At 40.5% G+C, this 20,351-nt stretch overlaps 1 protein-coding gene across 5 annotated transcripts in view; it reads right to left on the bottom strand.

Annotated features, from left to right (window-relative positions):
- Nucleotides 1–7,772: 7,772 nt before the first annotated feature.
- kcnip3b (Kv channel interacting protein 3b, calsenilin) overlaps nt 7,773–20,351 on the bottom strand; it is a 39,758-nt gene continuing 27,179 nt past the window's right edge. For 2 of the 5 annotated variants that reach the window (XM_029439613.1, XM_029439616.1), the window contains 6 exons: nt 10,775–10,899; nt 10,589–10,658; nt 9,764–9,942; nt 9,406–9,510; nt 9,240–9,302; nt 8,893–8,969 (listed from right to left, as the gene is read on the bottom strand). In XM_029439613.1, coding sequence (XP_029295473.1) covers nt 8,922–8,969; nt 9,240–9,302; nt 9,406–9,510; nt 9,764–9,942; nt 10,589–10,658; nt 10,775–10,899 — 590 coding nt within the window. In that variant the 3' untranslated portion in view covers nt 8,893–8,921. Of the gene's footprint in view, nt 8,970–9,239; nt 9,303–9,405; nt 9,511–9,763; nt 9,943–10,588; nt 10,659–10,774; nt 10,900–11,430; nt 11,434–17,825; nt 17,986–20,351 lie in introns of those variants that run through there. The other 3 variants (XM_029439615.1, XM_029439614.1, XM_029439612.1) reach the window with 3 other exon arrangements.

The following is a 20,351-nucleotide window of genomic DNA, read 5'->3' as shown; positions in this document are numbered from 1 at the left end:
TAAGAAATGCCAGACTTTATACTTAAACCATTAAAACAACTAACATTATCAACATAATGTGAAGAGGTAACAGTGTTGATTTCATGTCAAAGACGTCTATGCGTTGTGTTGATATAGGTATTCAACTAAAATGTAAAGAGGTCCAGTTAGAGAAAATGTCCTCTGGATGAGGTCCGTGCGACAGACATTTAAATAAAATGTAAACACGTAGAGAATAAATCCAATATGGCGGCCCTTGTGGAGTTGGTGCTCCCTTTTCTAGTCTTGCCACCCCAGCATACATTGCGATTCCAGCGGAAGCCCGAAACTCCGATTCGTCTATACAGAAATTAGCATGCTAACTGACTAGTGCCGGCCCGTCCAGTCTAGGAGGCGATAGTGAGCCACTGTAGCGGCAGAAGTACAGCTGCGTGACTCGGGCAGACTCAGGCCTTGTCAACATTACATCTATGATCCCTGCACATTTTGATAGTAGATTTGATTCAATCCAAAGTGGCAGCAAAGAGAAAGTTGCACCCTTGCCTTTTTCTCACTGCTGCCAGGAGGCTGATTCGGCGGCGGCTGAGTGACGGATAGATCCTCTGTTAGCAGTCAGCAGATAGCACTGATTTACCCGACTCTTTCTAATCATTGCACAGCTTAGATCCAGCGCTCCATCAGCCCGCTGTGACTTCTGGTGCTGGGATATTTGCCAGCCGAATCCAAGCTGCCAGAGCCGCTCCAAGCTCCCCTCCCGGGAATCAGTCCTATGTCAGCGTGGAGGACGAACCAAAAAAACTACTTTGTCTCTGCCGCTCAGACCCAATCCAACATACAAACTATCAAAACTCAACGTTACATGGATCGTACATCCCCCAATGCCAGAGAGATGTATAGCTGTATAACACAATACACAATATAAAGAACACACTATAATACTCTGAAACTTAGAATACAACAAATATGACAAACTACTACAACTAAAGTATAAACAGAATAATACTGAAGTTGTTTTCTTAATAACTGATGGTTTTGATGATTGTTGAATTTAGATTGTATGCACCCAGCAGTAGAGGGGAAATACTACCCCCTATGTATTTGGAGCAGGTGGCTCAGAACTACACATTGAAACATTAAGGCCCTTTTAATTTCAGCTTACATTGTGCTCAAGTAGTAAATACAGAATTTAAATGACCACAAACTAATTGCCACACAGTTAACCTGGAGCCTTCGGGCTCCCTACAGATCAGGGACCCGAGGGCGGTTTAATGCTTTGCACGTTTGGTCATTTATTTTGCATTTGATCAATATATCTATATCTATAGATATAGATACAGTGTAGTGACTAAGTTACCACAGTTCACGTAAAATTAATTCCCCGATTACCTACATAACATGATTCTCTGAGTGGCCTGGTTAACAGCTGCAACAGGATAGTCCCCCAGAAAACCCAGGACACACATGAACCTTTGATCTTGGTAAAGTCAACAATACAATAGGGCTTCAACACATAAGGAGCTGCAGCAGCTCTGTACAATGCAGCAGGGATTGATAGAGTAGCTCACAAGAGTAAAAGGAGACGCATGTGAATAAAATGTCCACTACAGAGGACAAGTCAATGGGCTGGGTCTCAGGAGGTTTTAATATAGTATAAGTATAAACCGATTGATGTTGTCAATCAACATATCAATAGCTCTGGTGCTCATTCTTGCGTGTAACCCCTCCTCCTGTGTTGCCATTCTCCCTGATGGGAAAGAGGCTGTAAAGAGTTCCTTAAATAGTGCATTGTCCATCCATCCATCCATCGTCTACCGCTTATCCGGGATCAGGTCGCGGGGGCAGCAGCTCCAGTAAGGAACCCCAATCTTCCCTTCTCCGGGCCACATCCTCCAGCTCCGACTGGGGGATCCTGAGGCGTTCCCAGGCCAGTGAGGAGATATAATCTCTCCACCGAGTCCTGGGTCTTCCCCGGGGTCTCCTCCCAGCTGGACGTGCCTGGAACACCTCCCTAGGGAGGCGCCCAGGTGGCATCCGTACTAGATGCCCGAACCACCTCAACTGGCTCCTTTCAACGTAAAGGAGCAGCGGCTCTACTCCGAGTCTCTCACGGATGGCTGAGCTTCTCACCCTATCTCTAAGGGAGACGCCAGCCACCCGTCTGAGAAAACCCATTTCGGCCGCTTGTACCCGTGGTCTCGTTCTTTCGGTCATGACCCAGCCTTCATGACCATAGGTGAGGGTAGGAACAAAGATCGACCGGTAGATTGAGAGCTTTGCCTTCTGGCTCAGCTCTCTTTTCGTCACAACGGTGCGGTAAAGTGACTGTAATACCGCCCCCGCTGCTCCGATTCTCCGGCCAATCTCTCGCTCCATTGTCCCCTCACTCGCGAACAAGACCCCGAGGTACTTGAACTCCTTCACTTGGGGTAATGGCTCATTCCCTACCCGGAGTAGGCAATCCACCGGTTTCCTGCTGAGAGCCATGGCCTCAGATTTGGAGGTGCTGATCCTCATCCCAACCGCTGCACACTCGGCTGCGAACCGATCCAGTGACTGTTGAAGGTCACAGACCGATGATGCCATAAGGACCACATCATCTGCAAAGAGCAGCGATGAGATCCTCAGGTCACCGAACTGCAACCCCTCTCCTCCACGACTACGCCTCGATATCCTGTCCATGAAAATCCCGAACAGGATTGGTGATAAAGCGCAGCCCTGGCGGAGGCCAACATTCACGGGAAACGAGTCCGACTTACTGCCGAGTATCCGGACACAACTCTCGCTTTGGGCGTACAGGGATTGGATGGCCCTCAAAAGTGACCCCCTCACCCCATACTCCCGCAGCACCTCCCACAGTATCACCCGGGGGACCCGGTCATACGCCTTCTCCAGATCCACAAAACACATGTAGACCGGATGGGCGTACTCCCAGGCCCCCTCCAGGATCCTTGCGAGAGTGAAGAGTTGGTCCGTTGTTCCATGACCAGGACGGAATCCGCATTGTTCCTCTTCAATCAGAGGTTCGACTACCGTCCGAACCCTCCTTTCCAGTACCTTGGAGTAGACCTTACCAGGGAGGCTGAGAAGTGTGATACCCCTGTAGTTGGTTTATTGATTTTGGTTTTACATTTTATTTAACCTTTATTTAACCAGGAGGGTCACTTTGAGATGAAGAATCTCTTTTTCAAGAGAGACCTGGCCACGACAGGCAACAACATAAACACAATTATAAAAGCACAAAAAGAGACAAAAATGAAAAGAAACAAAAATCAAGCATAGGAAACTCACATTTCAAAAGAGAAAATTAAAAGAGTAATAAACAGGTAAATAAAAAAATATCGACATCCAAAGGAATCAGCTTCTAATTCTTTGATTTTGGATTCAAACGTATTTAACGAGATCAATTAGTTCAGTTTCAAGTCTTTTTTGCAACATATTTCATGCCGAGGGTGCAAAATGCACAAATACCCTTTTTACAATGTCAGTACGGGCATTTGGGACAGAAAGCATTATGATGCTTTAGTGAGCTATTCATATTCTAGTCTTGAGTCTTGACCCTGTGACGAGTAGTGACATGCTTTGATTTGACTGAAAGTAAATTTGAGTAAATCTTTGATAATTATATATTTGCTTATTTTATTTATTGGTTATAAGGCTGTTGTAAGCCCATAGTTGTCAGTTTCACCAAAAACTTCACAGACTACACTGGTTAGTTGTATTACTGTTCTTTAATGATCCGTCTTATCGGACAACTTAAAAATTCAGACTTTCTTTTTTTTGGGGAACTTATATCTTACATCCAAGGGGGTAACTTTGGTTTGAGAAGTGGAGGGGATTCAAAAGTAGGGGTCTGCGGGTCCTCCACCAGAAAAATGTTTTCTATTTGAATCCCATTTCCTGCATTTCTACAAACATTTAGGGACTATGGTGATAATTAATCCAAGAAAAAATTAAGTCGGCCTTAATAATAATAATAATAATAATAATAATAATAATAATAATAATAATAATAATAATAATAATAATAATAATAAATTGTATTTGTAAAGCGCCTTTCAAAGCTAAAATAAATCTCAAGGCGGTAAAATGCAGGACAACAACAAAACAACAACAACAGACATAAGAGGTTACGGAAATGTTTTTTTGAAGAGAAAGGTTTTTAGTTCCTTTTTGAAGGAGTCGGTGGTCTGTGGAGCCCTCAGGTGTTCTGGGAGGGAATTCCACAGGTGAGGACCGGCTGAGCAGAAGGCCCGATCGCCCATGGTGCGTAGCTTGGTCCTGGGGGGGTGGAGCAAAGTTTTTTAGAGGAGTGGAGGTTGTGTGTGGAGGTTTGTTGAGGGAGGAGTTCCTTGAGGTAATGAGACAGGAAGCCAGTGGAGGGAGTGGAGACTGGGTGTGATTTGGTTATATTTTCGCACCCTCATCAGGATCCTAGCGGCGGTGTTTTGAATATATTGGAGCTTTTGAAGGCTCCCGCTTGGAATCCCGATGAGGAGAGCGTTGCAGTAGTCCAACCTTGAGGAGACAAAGGCGTGGACGAGTTGTTCAGCATCTGACAGGGAGAGTGTGGGGCGGAGTTTTGCAATGTTCCTGAGGTGGTAGAAGGAGGTCTTGCACAGATGTTTGATGTGGGTTTCAAAGGTCAGATGAGGGTCAAATCTTACACCTAGGTTGGTGACTGATGGTGACAGGGGTATGTTTTGGCCAGAAAAAGTGATGTGGGTTATGGGGGAAGACTGGACCTGGTGTGGGGTGCCAACTAAAATAGCCTCTGTTTTTGAGCTATTTAGTTTAGGAAATTTTCTTTCATCCAATCCTTTATCTCCTCAAGGCAGGTGTTTAATGATGTTGATGTTGATGACGATGATGATGAAGATGTCGACAGTGGGGCTTGCATGTGGCATCGGGTCGAGAGTGGGCCGAGAATGATAAATTCTGTCAGAAATAATATTACTAAAATATGTATAAGAAAAAGCTGTCTTACTTACTTTAATATAGGGGACGTTAGCCAAGACTGGAGAGAATCATTTTATAAAGTTAAAAATGTTCACAATTAATGTTTTGTGTGTGATTTAAATAAAAATATTATGAGATTTAATTTCCATTTAGATTTTTTTCTTCTTTTATTTATGGTCATATAACTATTGATACAAAATACACAGGCAAAACAATGTTGATAAGCTGGAGCCATATCTCAATCACGTTGGTTGGTTGTATCATTTTTAGTGTAGCCTACTTCACTTTTAATTCTTTAATTCAAACTGTATTCACTTCTTATCATGTAGACGTCTTCCTCTCATTATCAACAAAATCACCTCACTACAGCACATACTGTACCTGCTGCAGCTGATGTGCCGGTAAATGCCGGTAGCATCAAGCTAGCAAATCCGGCATTAGCCGAACATCAACGTGTGTAGACAGAAAGTATGATTATCCTGAGCTCATTTACTGATTCTTTCTTTTCACCCTTTAGAGTAATCTGCTGCTGCTGTTGGCGTTTAATTTTTGTTGTGTGCCACAACCCGGTACCTGCTCATCATCATTCAGTGAGCCGTTTTTTTTATTTTCTTGTCGCGTGCGCACGCGTCCACAGAGGCTGGCTGTGTATCCTGCTCCTCTGTGGCGATGACGGCTTGCAGTTAACAAATTATAATAAATACATTTGAGGGGGGGGGGGGGGGGGGGGGGGGGGGACACATACAGGATTTGGAAGTCCCCAGTGGAAATGACCTCCATGCCTACATCTATCTATGGGTCATTCCAGAATTGGAGGACAGTTTAGACATCAACACTTTTAAAAAATGAACCTTTTATTTTATTATTTTTTGTTAAACCATCAAAAAAAGTGATTTGGCCAGCTAAGGCAGGGGTCGGGAACCTATGGCTCGCGAGCCATATATGGCTCTTTCGATAACGCGATATGGCTCGCAGACAATTTTGAGCTGACATTTTTTAACTTAACAAGTAATAAATAATTATACTGTGCCATTTTAAAGTAAAACATTTAGCAGCGGATTTGTTTTTAGTTCTCCCCTCTCCTTTCCTCCGCTGTGTGTGTGTGTGTGCGTGTGTAGGGGGCGGAGCCCCGCCCGTCGCGAGACTGCGCAAAGCAAGCAGTAGACCGGGGGGTCAAACTCATTCACAGAGGGCCAACATTAAAAACTGGGACTACGTCGAGGGCCAAACACGGTCCACATGTATTGAACAGGGTACACATAAAGTGCAAAAAGATATGGAACATATTTAAGTCAACTGCAAACGGATTGTTGAGCAGTTCAATTAAAATATCTGAGCTGCAAAGTCGGCAAATGGTCTCAGTTGATCAGCAGAATGCTGTCGGGAACACAGCGGTGGAGATTTTTGTCAGTGTTTGGAAACACGTAGTGACCAAAGTTTCCTTCTGCATCAGAGTCTCCCACAGGCAGCTTGGCTTATAAAGCTCTCACTGCATCAAACATGTCCGTGATCACACGGCCCTGAAGCTGCAGGTTTAACAGTGAGATGCTTCGTTATGTCGCACAAACAGGCCAGCTCACATCGTCCCAGAGATCTGTGGTGCGTTTCCCTTTGCTTCCAAAAACTTTCATTCCATTCACATATTTAGATTATTCCTCAAATGTCTTTTCCCGTGGTTGTGCCATGCATTGATGTAATTACCAAAACTGGCGGGCCAGTTATGACAGACATATGACATTTTCTCGCGGGCCGGATATAATTGCCTTGAGTTTGACACCCGTGCAGTAAACACTGAAACGTGCACATAAATGAGATAAATAACGTAAGCGTTTAGTTTATTTAATAAAAGAGCTCCTGTTCAATGCAACACTGATACCTCTATTAGTACTCGGAGACGTGTTATTCTTAAAAAATGCATGCATAAAGTTGCATTCAAATTTATATATTTTTATATATGGCTCTCAAGGAAATACATAAAAAAAATATTTGGCTTTTATGGCTCTCCCAGCCAAAAAGGTTCCCGACCCCTGAGCTAAGGCATCAAATGTACACTTTTTATTAGATGTTTTATTTGTTGTGTTCCATGTTTTGTGCAACCCTGTGACACATACTCATTATGCAGAAAAATGTATTTAAAAAATGTCCTCTGTGTCATTTCAGTTTTTTCACTTCCTCTGCCAAGCTAAAAAGGTTTCGGTAACAGGGTTGCGCACATGTTGTGGGACACACTTTCAGTGTAAAATTACTGTTATTTAAAAAGGTTTATGATTTAACAAATTGATTTTACCAATATAAGAGACATATAGCAATAGAATAATACCAAAAAAGTAAATAAAAACCCTATTTTAAATGTTATATTTGACATGCAAGTTGGTCACCAAGAAGCTGGGACAAGAGAAAAATGCTATTTGATATTTTAAATAATATTTTGAAACAACTTTTTCTGCAACTTTATATACATTTTGTCTCAAGACAAGTATATCTAACACAACAAGTGCATGGTTTAGCTTTTAGGGCATGGACTATTAGATTTTTTATATGTGGGACATGAAATGTCCTCCAATTCTGGAATGACCCCTATAATGCATCAGTCCCATCAAATAAACTTCAGTTTCAAAAAGCTCAAGTTATTCTAAAAAAGATGTAATATGTAATGCATCCACATTTGAAGCTATTAGGATACTTTGAGAGGCTGATAAATGAAAACACAGTTTTTGGCCTGGGGCCGAATGGGTTAAAGTTACTCTTGTTAGTTTACTTAATGTTTGTTCACCCACAATGTTTGCTGCCTCGTCCTCTGAATGCAGAAGAGAAATGTAGTAAAAAGAACAAGTCGCAGCTGTTGACAGCATCTTTAATTAACCAACATCACAAAGGTCCTACTGTACTGAACATAATACTGTGGCACTTAAGAGTCAGCATGCTCGTAGATACTGAAGAACCAAGATAAAGCCTTAATTCAGCATAAGAACACACTTTTAACCGTCTTTAACAGTTTTGTTACCGTACACTCACTTTTCCAATCTGACCAGCTGAACAAAATCTTCCAAAATACAAAAATGAAAAATTATTTGAATAATCTGTGAAGAACTGCTAATAAACATGATGTTAAACAGAGATTTTCTAAAACAATTATTCAGTTCTGGTCCTGCTCCATCACCCAGTGCAGCACAGATGAGACCAATACAAGGTAGGATATATATCTATCTATAACTATTAACTATACATATATACATACACACCAGTGGTGTATTAGGTGCAGGTATCTACAGTGCCTTTACTTCAGGCGCATATAATACATAATCATAAAAGTGTAGTGCAAGCTAATTTCACATTTGATAACAAACATGCTTCAGATCATTTCTCTTTTTTTCTTTTTTCTTTGTCATTTTTATTCTCTTAGTTCACATCATCAGGTGCTTTAAAAACTCTTGTGGAAACAGCAGGTTTGTGTGTGTGTGTGTGTGTGTGTGTGTGTGTGTGTGTGTGTGTGTGTGTGTGTGTGTGTGTGCGTGTGTGTGGGTGTGTGTGTGTGTGTGGGTGTGTGTGTGTGTGTGTATGTGTGTGTGTAAAAGAGAAACAGTGTGTGCGTGTGTTTGAGAGAGAGACAAGGAGTATTAGTGAAGCTTGTATCCTTGTGTGCTAAAGGTCAGAGGATTATTATTGTAAGCTTTTCCGTTCTTTGTCGATTCCTTTTGTCTGACCATAAAAACACAGGGAGCGCTTCTGTTTCTTCATTTAGGACACGTAAAACACATTGGACAGAAGGGTCATTTTTACCCAGGAAGCTCTTCTCTTCTTCTGTCTTTAGCAGTCTTTTTTAATCCAGAAGCAGTTTACAAGATGCAGCTATAGGAGCGAGAGAAATACAAAAAAAACATCTAGTTCCTGTGTCTTTACAGTACCTACATTATGTGCCAGGGTGAGTTTGAGGTGTGGGTCAGGTGGGCGTGCTTTGTTTTTGTGTTTTGTGCAGGTGGGTGTCCTTATATCACATTCTCAAACAGCTGCATGGAGTTCATGATGTTCTCGTCCTGGAAAATCAAGAAGAAAAACATTTGTCACCAGAAGTTAAGGTTTGAAATTTTAGACATAATACTAGTGTTCACAGATCCCTGACCTTCTGTACAGTATTTATGTTGATAAGTAACTTTGATTTTTTTTTGTCTGTCTGTCTGTCTGTCTGTCTGTCTGTCTGTATGTCTGTCTGTGTGTCTGTCTGTGTGTGTGTCTGTCTGTCTGTCTGTCTGTCTGTCTGTCTGTGTGTGGGTGTCTGTCTGTCTGTCTGGTGTGTGGACAGTCACCTTCTGACAGGTCTCAATGAACTCTTCAATGGTCACAACACCATCTCGGTTTTTATCCATTTTCTGTTGGAAAAATACAAAGAGAAAGGAAACATTAGAGACAACAAGTAAAAGGTACTTTGTTAAGATCCCAAAATAGGTGTTTTGATTTTTGTGTATTATGAACCTGGAAGAACTTGTCCACGTGTTCAGAGGGCGCTTCATCTCGCACACAGGGGTAGGTGTATCTGCCCATCATGTCGTAGATTGACTTCATAATCGCCAGCATCTCCTAAAGAGAAGAAGGCAGAAGCAAAGTGCAAGAGTTAAAACAACTTTTTATTTTTTCTAAAATGTACTATTTAGCTTTATAACATTTTAAATAAATTCACTTCACAAACAAGGACTAAACTAGTTTAAACACGGGATCTCTCACAAAAGATGCAGCACAATCAGAAAGCGTAGAGTAATTTCAAAAAGCCAGGATGTAATAGTACAATGCACTATTTCCTAGGTTTTGTCAAAATGTCAGAGATGTCACAAACCTCTTTGGTGATGTAGCCGTCCTTATTAATATCGTAGAGATTGAAGGCCCAGTTGAGCTTCTCAGTGACTGAACCTCTGAGCAACACCGACAGGCCGATGACGAAGTCCTCAAAGTGGATTGAACCGTTTCTGTCGATGTCAAATGCGTTGAACAGGAAGTGAGCGTAGGTGGTTGCATCTGTGCGCAAAAGCAGTCAGAGTAAGAGATTTAGTGTGCTGTAAGTACTGTTTCTCAAGATTGACATGAATGTCAGATTTTCATGTAACTAAGAAAATCTACTAAAGAACAGTTCTTCAGTACATTTTTGAGGTACTTAAGTAAAGGATCGATATACTTCCGAACCATTTCAAATGGTGTCAGCCTATTAAAAAGGCGATATCACCTGACTTACACCTTTGCTCCAGTCGTAATTACCAGGGTCACTAGAGGTCGGTGTCGTCTTCTTGTTTTCTTTCTTTCAGCAAACAACCGTGTGAATAAATGATAACCTGTGCAGTCGGCTCTTTCTGACATTCATCTATCAGGCTGATAACCACGGATAACACCCATTTAAAAGGCTGATAACATTTGAACCGGGTGCCTTACACCACTGTCATGATCTAACATACTTTTTAATGTACTAATTCAATCCTTCTTTTTTTAATGGTAATTCTTGCAAGACAATTATGAAATAAAATATAAATCTGGGACACAGAAAAATTAAAGACCCTGTTGCTCTCCCAAATATTTCACCCTCCCCCTTCTCCACCTCCTTCCTCATAATTTTCGCACAGTCCCTAATAGGAAAGGACAAGAAAGGAGAGATTGTTTTTAAACGTCTAACCTCCTTGGGGAAAGAACTGAGAATAGATGGTCTTGAATGTCTCCTCATCAACCAGCCCACTGGGACACTCCTGCTCAAAAGAGGAAGAAAAAAAAAGATGTATAAAGAATAATTCAAGTCTATATAAAGCATAGTATTGGTGGTAAAGCAATGAAGACCGTCTCTGCAGCCGGCAGCAAGACGTACGTTCTTGAAGCCTCGATAAAGGGACTGAAGCTCCTTCCTTGTGAACTTGGTCTGAGTCTGCAGCTGGTCCAGACCCTCCGGCTGGTGACGCACTGTCGACAGCTCCAAGTCACTGTCGCTGCTGTCTGTGGGAGAAAGAGATAGACAGAAAAGGGGATGGAGAGACCAACAGGAAGAGATGTAAAGGGGGAAAGATGGAGTGAAACAGAGGGAGGATGCGGCAGACATTGAGTGTGTGGATGCAGATCAACATTCGGGGTTGGGGTGGGATCACACATTCAACAGAGAAGCATTTGTTATAGAGCAGGTGGGGAAGACGTGCCAGTGTAAGAGAGAGATTTAACAAAAAACTGTGGAGGAGTAAATGGAAGGGGAACGAGGGAGTGAAATAAGAAGAGGAGGTACTTTCTTTGTGGTGGAAATGTCACCAAACATTTTGATCTGTATGTTTTTTGTTGTTTTTAACTGCAGAAAATCTGAATTTGAGAAATTCAATCAAAGTTTTACTCACAGAGCAAATAACATTATTAGTTACCAGTTCACACACAACAAGAGAAAGCACTGCACGACTGGGAAAAGATAAAACTTTCCAAGAAGGGGAGGGAAAGAAGACCTTTTCTCTAAGTTGGTTGCTTATCTACCGTTACTATACTCACCATCTTTAGACAGAGAGAACAGAGGGGGAGGAGGAGGAGGGGTGTTGAAACCAAGATGGAGTGAAAGAGAGTAAATGGAGAACAGTGAGAGAGAGATAGTAAGAGGAGGAAAAAACAAAGAAAACAAGTCAGATCAGACAATGAGAGGTTTACACGCTGAGCGGCACAGAAGAGAAGACTCGAGTTATATTCTGATAAAACGTCCAGCAGAGCAGTGAGAGCAGTTCTGTGAAACATTAACCAAAACCACAGCAGGGGGAGCCTAAACTCTTGTGCAATATTGGATCATGTAGAGATCAGTGGGAAGGAGAAAGCAGGAGACGACCTCTAACCTCCTTTACCAGATGATGTGTAAAATCAAAAGTTGGTTTCCCATGTTGCTTTATTCCAAACAAATTATAGTCTGATCTCAAATGTATTAAGTGATGACTGAACAGCATTTTGCCTGGGAGCCTTAAAGTTTATTCATTCAAGTTTGCCATAAAAATCTAATCTCACACAAGCTCCCAGAACTTTCAACCCCATCAATGGAGGATGGCATGTTTTAAAGCTCTGGAGAAAAGCTGGTAAGTGAACCTTGAGATAAGATTTTTCATTGAGAGGATTTGTCTTTGGGTCAAAAGTTTTAATTTGATGTCTTTGGCATAATGTTATGTAATGTCAGGTACATTTATTATAATTAAACAGCCTTTTAAAGTTTCAGGTCAGGTATGTCGATTGTACTCCATATGATCTCTTTTACTCTTCGCTCTTAACGGTCATATATTAGCATGTTATATTTAGCCTTGTCCGTTAGCTACACAACAGTTACACTTGTGTGTAAATGTATTCATGTGTAAATCTCCACTTCGTAAACACAGAACTAGGCTAAGTTTGAAGTTATAAACAACGGGCTCCTGGTGCTGTAAATACTCACCAAACGTGTATTCATGCCGAGCTGAAAATAGTCCCCAACAAATGCACTCTTTACTCCTGTTTGACTAACATTTTTTAGATTTACATCTGGAAAGATGGCTGAGATCTACAGACAGGGAAAGTCAAGAAGTGAGAGGAGTATATTTTCATGGGATTTGCTGCCACTAACAAATTGTCAAATACCAGCCCTTTTAGTTTTCCCATAACAGCCTTTGACATGATCCCAAATAAACAAAAAAAAGTCTTTATTGTTTAAACCCTTTGTATATCACAACTACTACTCCTCTCATGAACTACAACCTCCCAGACTTGCATCAAACAACATTCACAAATATCTACAAGTGGATAAAAGTAGAACAAATGTAACTCCAGCCTCCTCGCTGCATGCTCTCCTCCTCGTCGTCGCTGCAACTCTCCGAGGTAGTCTCACCGGTCTCAGTAATGTCGATGAGGCCCAGCAGGTGCATCAGTTTGAGGAACATGATCACCAGGCAGACGATGCCAACAGTCTGGAGTCCCTCCGTCTCCCACCTCACACTCATCTTCCCCTCTTCTTCTTCTTCTATCTTCCCCTCCACGGTCCTTCTCTTTCCTTTCCCTCTTTTACTACATAATTGGACTTTCTATACACCTTTTCGTTCAGTCCATCTGTCTCTTTCGGTCTCTCTCTCCCTTTGCACTTATTTTCTTTCTCCTCCCGTCTCTAAAAAAGTGTCACTCACTCATCACTCTTTTTCTGTCACAATCTTTTTTCCTTACTCCATTTAGCTCGGCCTTTTTAATTGACTCTCGTTTTCTTCCCCCTCGTGCTCCACCCACTCTAATGGATCTTTCAGGAGATTCTCCAACACTAAGTACAGGGTCTGAAAGTCCAACTCCTTTAATAAGGGCAAGAGAATTTGAATATTGCTGTAAAAAATACCTCTAAAGAGAGAGAGATAAAAATAATCCCTCCCAAAAATTTGGACTACATCGTTAATCCATAGGAAATCCAATCAGATTGAGAGAAAGATCAGATACTCTCACGTCACACATGCAGGTTGTTTTGGCACAGCTGGCTTGGGATTCTCTAGTTGGTGACAAAACTCTGGTCAAATAAAAAACGACATCCAACATCCTCCACTAGCTGAATGACTGATGCTCTGCAGCTTCCTCCTCTCTCCCCTCCCTCCATCTCACATCTTATTTTCTGCTAATTAACCTGTGAACCTCCGAGGAACAAGCTGCATTTATACCTTTTTCATCAAAAAAACTAATAAATGATAGCAACGCATTATATACAGAAGCTTTTAATGGACAAAACTAACAAAGATTTGTATTTTCTATATGTATTTTTTCTAAATGTGACACACAAAACAATTTGCTTTAAGGAACCAGAAAAGGTGGAGATAAAAAGCTCAACATGTGTCCTGAATCCCATTTTCCCAGTCAGCGCTGTGATCCACTTTCTAATTGTTCCCGTCTCTCCTGGGGTCCATAACACAGATTCAATACTGTGTCACACACTCATACTCATTTAATAAATGCTCCCTCTAGTGGAGACCAGTGAAACATCAGGAACAGAGACTAGTTTATTTGTCTGTCTATTCACAATTAAGGTCCTTTGCTTGGTGCATATGTCCTATATGAGACATAATCACCCTCTCATTCAATATGTGAAGTATTTATCCAATCTAAAAACTGTACCAGTAAAAAAGACTGATAAATTATAGACAAACAGACATACTTAACTACTTAAAATCATGTTTAGTTTAATTTATAGAGAGCCGATATCTCTGGGATGTTATATTTGCATTTTAATTACTTTATATTATGCACGGTTAACCTGTAATAATACATTATCATTTATTAATTGACTTATATTTCATATTATTATTATTATTATTATTATTATTATTATTATTAGTATTACATCTGAATCTGTAGCTAATAAATAAAGCTTTTAAATAAATGTAGTGGAGTAAGAAGTACAATATTTGCCTCAAAAATGTTGCAAAGTAGAAGTATGAAGTAGCATAAAGTAGAAATACTGAAGTAAAGTTCATCAAAATTGTACTAGGTGGACAAAGTACTCAGATCTTTTACTTAAGTAAAACACTGTAGAAATAAATACATTTTAATTATATACATATATATATATATATATATATATATATATATATATATATATACATATACACATATATATATATATATATATATATATATATATATATATATATATATATATATATATATATAATACACACATACATGCATATACAGTATATATATATATACTGTAGGGGGAGCTATTATTTCCACTATACATTCTGCTGGGTAGCTTGTGAATTTCACCAAGGGATCAATAAAGTTTGGTCTTAACCAAATAAAATACATGATCAATTATTTGTTTATTATATTTTGTATAATTAATATTACTTCAAAGTAACTAAAGCTTCTCAGATAGATGTGTAAAAAGTTCAATATTCCTCTCTGAAATGTAGCAGGAAATGGAAATACTCAAGTAAAGTACAAGTATCCAAAGTTTCACTCAAGTACAATTCCGCCAGAGGTTGAATGATTCATCCGACAAACATGGAAATGAGCCACAAGTAAATTAATGAAAATACTCATTCCCTTCATATCTCTTATACAGTATATCGATGTTACTCACTACTCAAATGTCCTGCACGAGAGCATCAAATGCAGAGTAAAAATACCAGATGTTGTTATCAGAGCACCTCAGAATACATCTCCACAGACAAAGCTACCTCTGGCATCAGATGTCTTCCCAAAATAGGACCAAGTTGGATTGAGCCCAAAATCGACATCAGAGCGGGCCGGACTGAGACAACAACAGATCATTAAACTTGATTTTTTAAACACATGCACACATGTGAACACACACACATCTTTGAGTGCTGATGATATAAATAATGCATCAATAAGCTACCTGATTGGACTGCTAAATGATAAAGGACGTCTAATGTGCTGCTGATGCTAAATGTGGAAAATCTGTGCCTCAAAGATCCCTCCAAACGTTGTTATTATATATAAAACTAATCTTGAACAATGTTTTGCATTTTTAGTGGAGGTGGACGTAAAAGACTTTGCCTTAATGGACAGTAAACTACTTTTAATGTCTTCAATTGTCTGGTTTTATTGTATTTATGTTTTCTTTTAATGCTATTATGCCGCCCTGCTGCACAGAGCGAAATTAGGAAAGTTACACGGAACGCATCTTAGACCACTAGACCGGCAGGAGACACAAAAAAGTTTTTAAACTGATCTAGTGGAAGTCTGACAATCAAGACTTCATGATGAGTAAACATTAAGTCAATAAATCAATAAGACGGTCGACTAACAACTAACTGGCAATTATGTTGATAATAAGTTAATTGTTTAAGTATTTTTTCTGCCAACCTTGTATGGTTTCAGCTTCTTAAATGTGAGACTTTGACTACTTTCCCTTGTTTTACATTATAAAATGAATATATTTGGGTTTAGGACCGTTGATGAGACAAAAAAATATATTTTATGAGAAAGAAGAAATGTTGATATTCCCAATATCTTAGGACATGACCTCAGTGTCCTCGGGTTACAGGTGAATTAACAAGAAACCTCACAAATTGACTGCAGAACTGAATCAGCACCACAACGAGAGTCTCGATAACAACCGTGATCACCACAGAGCTGATATTTATATTGCGTTTATTTCTAACCAAAGCTGATCAACTTGTAATTTCTGAAAAGTGCCACGGCCTCATGAGTTACTTTTCACCCATTTTAATGAAGGAGAACACTTGAGAGACAAAAGATGTAAAATATCTTCTGCCAAATAATTAGAATGACGATGAGAAGACGCTGAAGAGGAGGTAATGACGCTGCAGTTGGTAAAATAGTCTCACTGGGAGGTGATAAACTAATGAAGTGGCAGGAAACCGTATTGAAGACACATGATGAGAACTTTGGAGACTACTGCGATACGGCCGGTGTCCTTCAAGGTCCTGGAGGAGTACTTCAAGCTCCATATTTAGGCGGCCTCAGAGAAAGCCTGTTCGATACTTCATGTATAATTGATGTGAAGTAATGCTAAACCGGGGTGTAGGTCCTGCCACAGAGGGAGGAGGCGGAGGAGGAGGAATATAAGGTTGGAGGGATTGAGCGGAGTGATAAATTATGAAAAGGACATTACTGGTGTTTTTGTTGAATTTATGACTTATGATGCAGAGCTATGTGAGAAGCACTAATGTGTCGACTGGAGCCTTCCTGCTGTAATTGTCTTGGCACACTGACTGCAGGGCACTCTGACTGGCTGGCCTTCAGCCCAAAACTCTAATCAGAGGGAACAGCAGCTTTCAAAGAGCAGCATCTGATGTCTCTTTCACTGTCCCAAATGTACACTGGCTATTGGCCCTTCAAGGGTTTTTGGTATTTCTCTTTGTAGGCAAAATAAAACATTAAACTATTAGCCTTTTCCCACTCTGGTAGATTTGCTGATAGACCAGAAGTTCCAAAAAAATGTAAATTGATTTCCTTTAAATAACTCATGCTACTCTAGCTATACTATAATGTTGTTTAGATATATTTGTTTATTTTTACTTTATTACATAGTAGAGAGCTGACAGGGAATGAGAGGACAGAACAAGGACAGAAGTAACTACATTGAGATTACATTCACAAATCCCTTGGCCACTCTTTATTTATTTATTTTAGTCATTTAATTTAGCAGGGACGATGTGAAAAGCAAGAATTTTCAAACGTTGTCCCTGTTGGCCATGTGTTAAATTAGCCATTAAAGCATTTAAACTCGGAAGCCCCATCTCTGTTTTATTTATTACTCTTATATTGTGTGTATTTTATGACTCGCTTTTGTCTTTTAGTGTGAAGCACTTTGTGACGTATGATCTACTCAGTGTAACATAAATAAACTGTAGTAAAGGAGGCAATGTTAGATTAATTACATTTATTTTATTTAAAGTCACTAAATGTATACTCAGGTATTATTATACACCAGAAAATCTCTAGAAAATGTGACTCATGGATGAAGTGACTTTTAGAAATGAAAGAAACAAGTAATTAAGCACTGAAAGAGGCGGGCCTCTCCTTGGGTATATTCAAACAAGAATCTGGGCTTGTATTGGCTTTAAAAGTATAAAGAAAATAATCTAAAATCAATTATCAACTAAAATAAACAGCCTTGGGTTGCCCCCATAATAATATGATTTATTTTAAGCAGTTTATCTGTTAGCAGATAGAAGTGTGTATTCATGTATTTGTCAACAACTATAACTCCTGTGGAGGCTGGTGTATAAAGAAATGATGAATAACAAGATAGTAAAACCTCAGTTTTAAAATGTGTCTTCATTGCAGACTTAATTATTAATAATATTAATAAACACTTGAAAATGTCCTTATATCTGCGTATACAGCAGGTAGGGGGGTTAAAAGGAAGTGGTGAGTCACAGCCAGTAGACGGGCCTCAGATGGGCCCTTACCTTCAAATGAGGACATGGGCTCCAAGATGCCAAACTGCTTGAGAACTGCCATGAAAAGGATGATGACCACGCCGATGGCAAACAGCTCCATGCCCTGGATCCCCATGACTTCAGGACAGGGGGAGTCCACTCAGGGCCAAGCCTGCACGAGAAGGCCTGGCCCTGGGGAGAGAGGAGAGGAAGCCTGGGCCGGCCCGAGCACCGCCGGGCGGGCGAGTCAACAACAAGTGTTTTCAACAGAGGTTGGTGGGTGACGACATGGGTTTGTTTCCAGGCCCAGGAGCCCGCATGAGAAGCAGGCCAAGCAGGCTGTACGAAGGCTGCTCTAATGTCAACACCGATGCTGAAGTGGAAAATATGTGGAAACCGACATATATGGAAAACCTCCCTCTCTAGACCGATGAGGGGAAATGGGGGTTGTGTCAAAAGCCATTTATTACGGTGCATTAAAGGAGACGTTTAGAGTCACTTTCCAGACTTTCCTCCTGCACGCACTCTCAGGAGCTCAGACTGGCAAAATCACAAGTTACTGCTCACCCTCTTAATCCAAACAGCTATTATCAGTCCTCATGTCATAGTTCACACTCGTGAATCACATCGTGGTTTTAGATGAAAATGTCTTTTGGGAAAAAAAACAATTTGGTGCATACTACTGACTTATTGAAATATAGAACAGGAGATGCCAAAGTCTTCTCATCTTCCATGCCATAAAACGACAAAACATCATTAGCAATCATAAATAAATTACCCCATTATGTGCACCGACCACACGAGCAACAAACAGACATACTGTAGAAACTCTTTATCTGCAAGTAGAGGACAATCTTACTTTGTGGTCTTAGCGGCTTCCGCTCACCATATTCAGGATGAGATAATATTTTAAAACTGACCTGTCAGTCAAAATACACAAATCAGTTTTTCTTGCAAAGTGAAAAGTGGCTGCACTGTCCAAATGACCCCCAAAATGGATAAAAGCATCTACTTATGCAACAAAATAAACCCTAATTCTGTCAGTAATCCACTTAACACCTTTCAGCACAGACTTAATTTGATCGTAAATAGTTAAAGTTAGGTTTGACGTTGCTGTCCCGTCTGATTCAGTCCACTTCACTGTTTGTCCAAATCCAGGTCCAGATATGGAATAGTATGGCCCTGGAGAGAAGGCACTTAGAGCAGCAGCAGCAGAGTCCAGGAAGGGAAATCCTGAGAAACTGAGAGGAGCTGTGGGGAATGAAACCTCCCCCGGTGTCTACCTCCTCCACACATATTTTTCCATCACTCCCCTCTCTCTGCAGCTTCCTGAATTTATCTGTTGCTGCTTCAAGTTGCAACTTTTCCTCCCTCGACTCACTTAGTCAGTGCACACTCCGGCTGAGGTTTAAAACTGAAGTGCACTGTCCACCCTAAACTCATCCTCTCCTTTGTGTGGTCTCTCCTTACTCCTTCTTACTCCTCCTTTTTCTCCATCTATCCATCTGATTCGCCTTTGTGCCCAGGAGCTTTACACCGCCTCCTCCTCTTCCCTCCATCCCCTCTGTCATTCCATAACTTTGGCCAACCGCAGACTTTCTCTCCCCCTCTGCTTGACTCCCTCTTTCCTGCTTCAAAGTGTCCCTCCTTTCGCCACCACATCCAGTTCTTTAGGGGCGGGTTGAGAAATGTTTGAATGGGGGGCGGACAGCGGCACAGCCTTAAAGACGAGGGACACGTTTGTAAAATGAGCAAAAATATGCTCACATTTAAAGCCCTGGTTAGTAACTGTGATGAAATGATTGCCAAATAAACAACTTTAAATATAATATATATTAAATATATTTATTATATATAATATGAAATCATATCAGTTAATAGCTGCCATGGACATTATGAGACACAGACACAGAGCAAAGCCCCCAGACTGAAAGAGACAGTTTTGTGTCACTTGGTGGTTGCTTTGCAAACAGAGATAAAATAGCGGGGACACCCCACCTCCACTCACCTCAACTACTTTTTCTCTGTGAAGAAGAACCTGAATATTATAAATGTATTATTATACTATTAATGTCTCAACATATTTGTGATTCCTGGAATATGTGTAACAGTTAGTTATAGATAACATAAAGAAATATGATGTGGTGACTGTGTGTTCAGCAGGTCAGAAGAGGATAACTGATGACTCTGCACTTCCTAATGCAACACAATAAGATGGGGAATGGAGGTGTGTGTAGGTGTGTGTGTGTGTGTGTGTGTGTGTGTGTGTGTGTGTGTGTGTGTGTGTGTGTGTGTGTGTTTGTGTGTGTGTGTGTGTGTGTGTGTGCGTGTGTGTGTGTGTGTTAATGTATTGACTTGGATGGAGATAGGAAACACAGATGGGAGGCCGGAGTGAGAGAGATCAATATGTTTGTGGTGAGGTGGTGGTGGAGCTCACCCCTCTTTTTTTCTCTGCTTCTTACACTTGACACAAACGTCTAAATCAACCATAAATAATAACATCACAAATATTTTTTCAGTCTCTACAGTAACTATTCTTTAATAAGTGAATCTGTG

The sequence above is a fragment of the Cottoperca gobio genome, chromosome 9, assembly GCF_900634415.1.
Source record: "Cottoperca gobio chromosome 9, fCotGob3.1, whole genome shotgun sequence".
In the NCBI taxonomy this organism is placed as follows: domain Eukaryota; kingdom Metazoa; phylum Chordata; class Actinopteri; order Perciformes; family Bovichtidae; genus Cottoperca; species Cottoperca gobio.
This window is presented reverse-complemented; position numbering and strand designations above follow the sequence as displayed.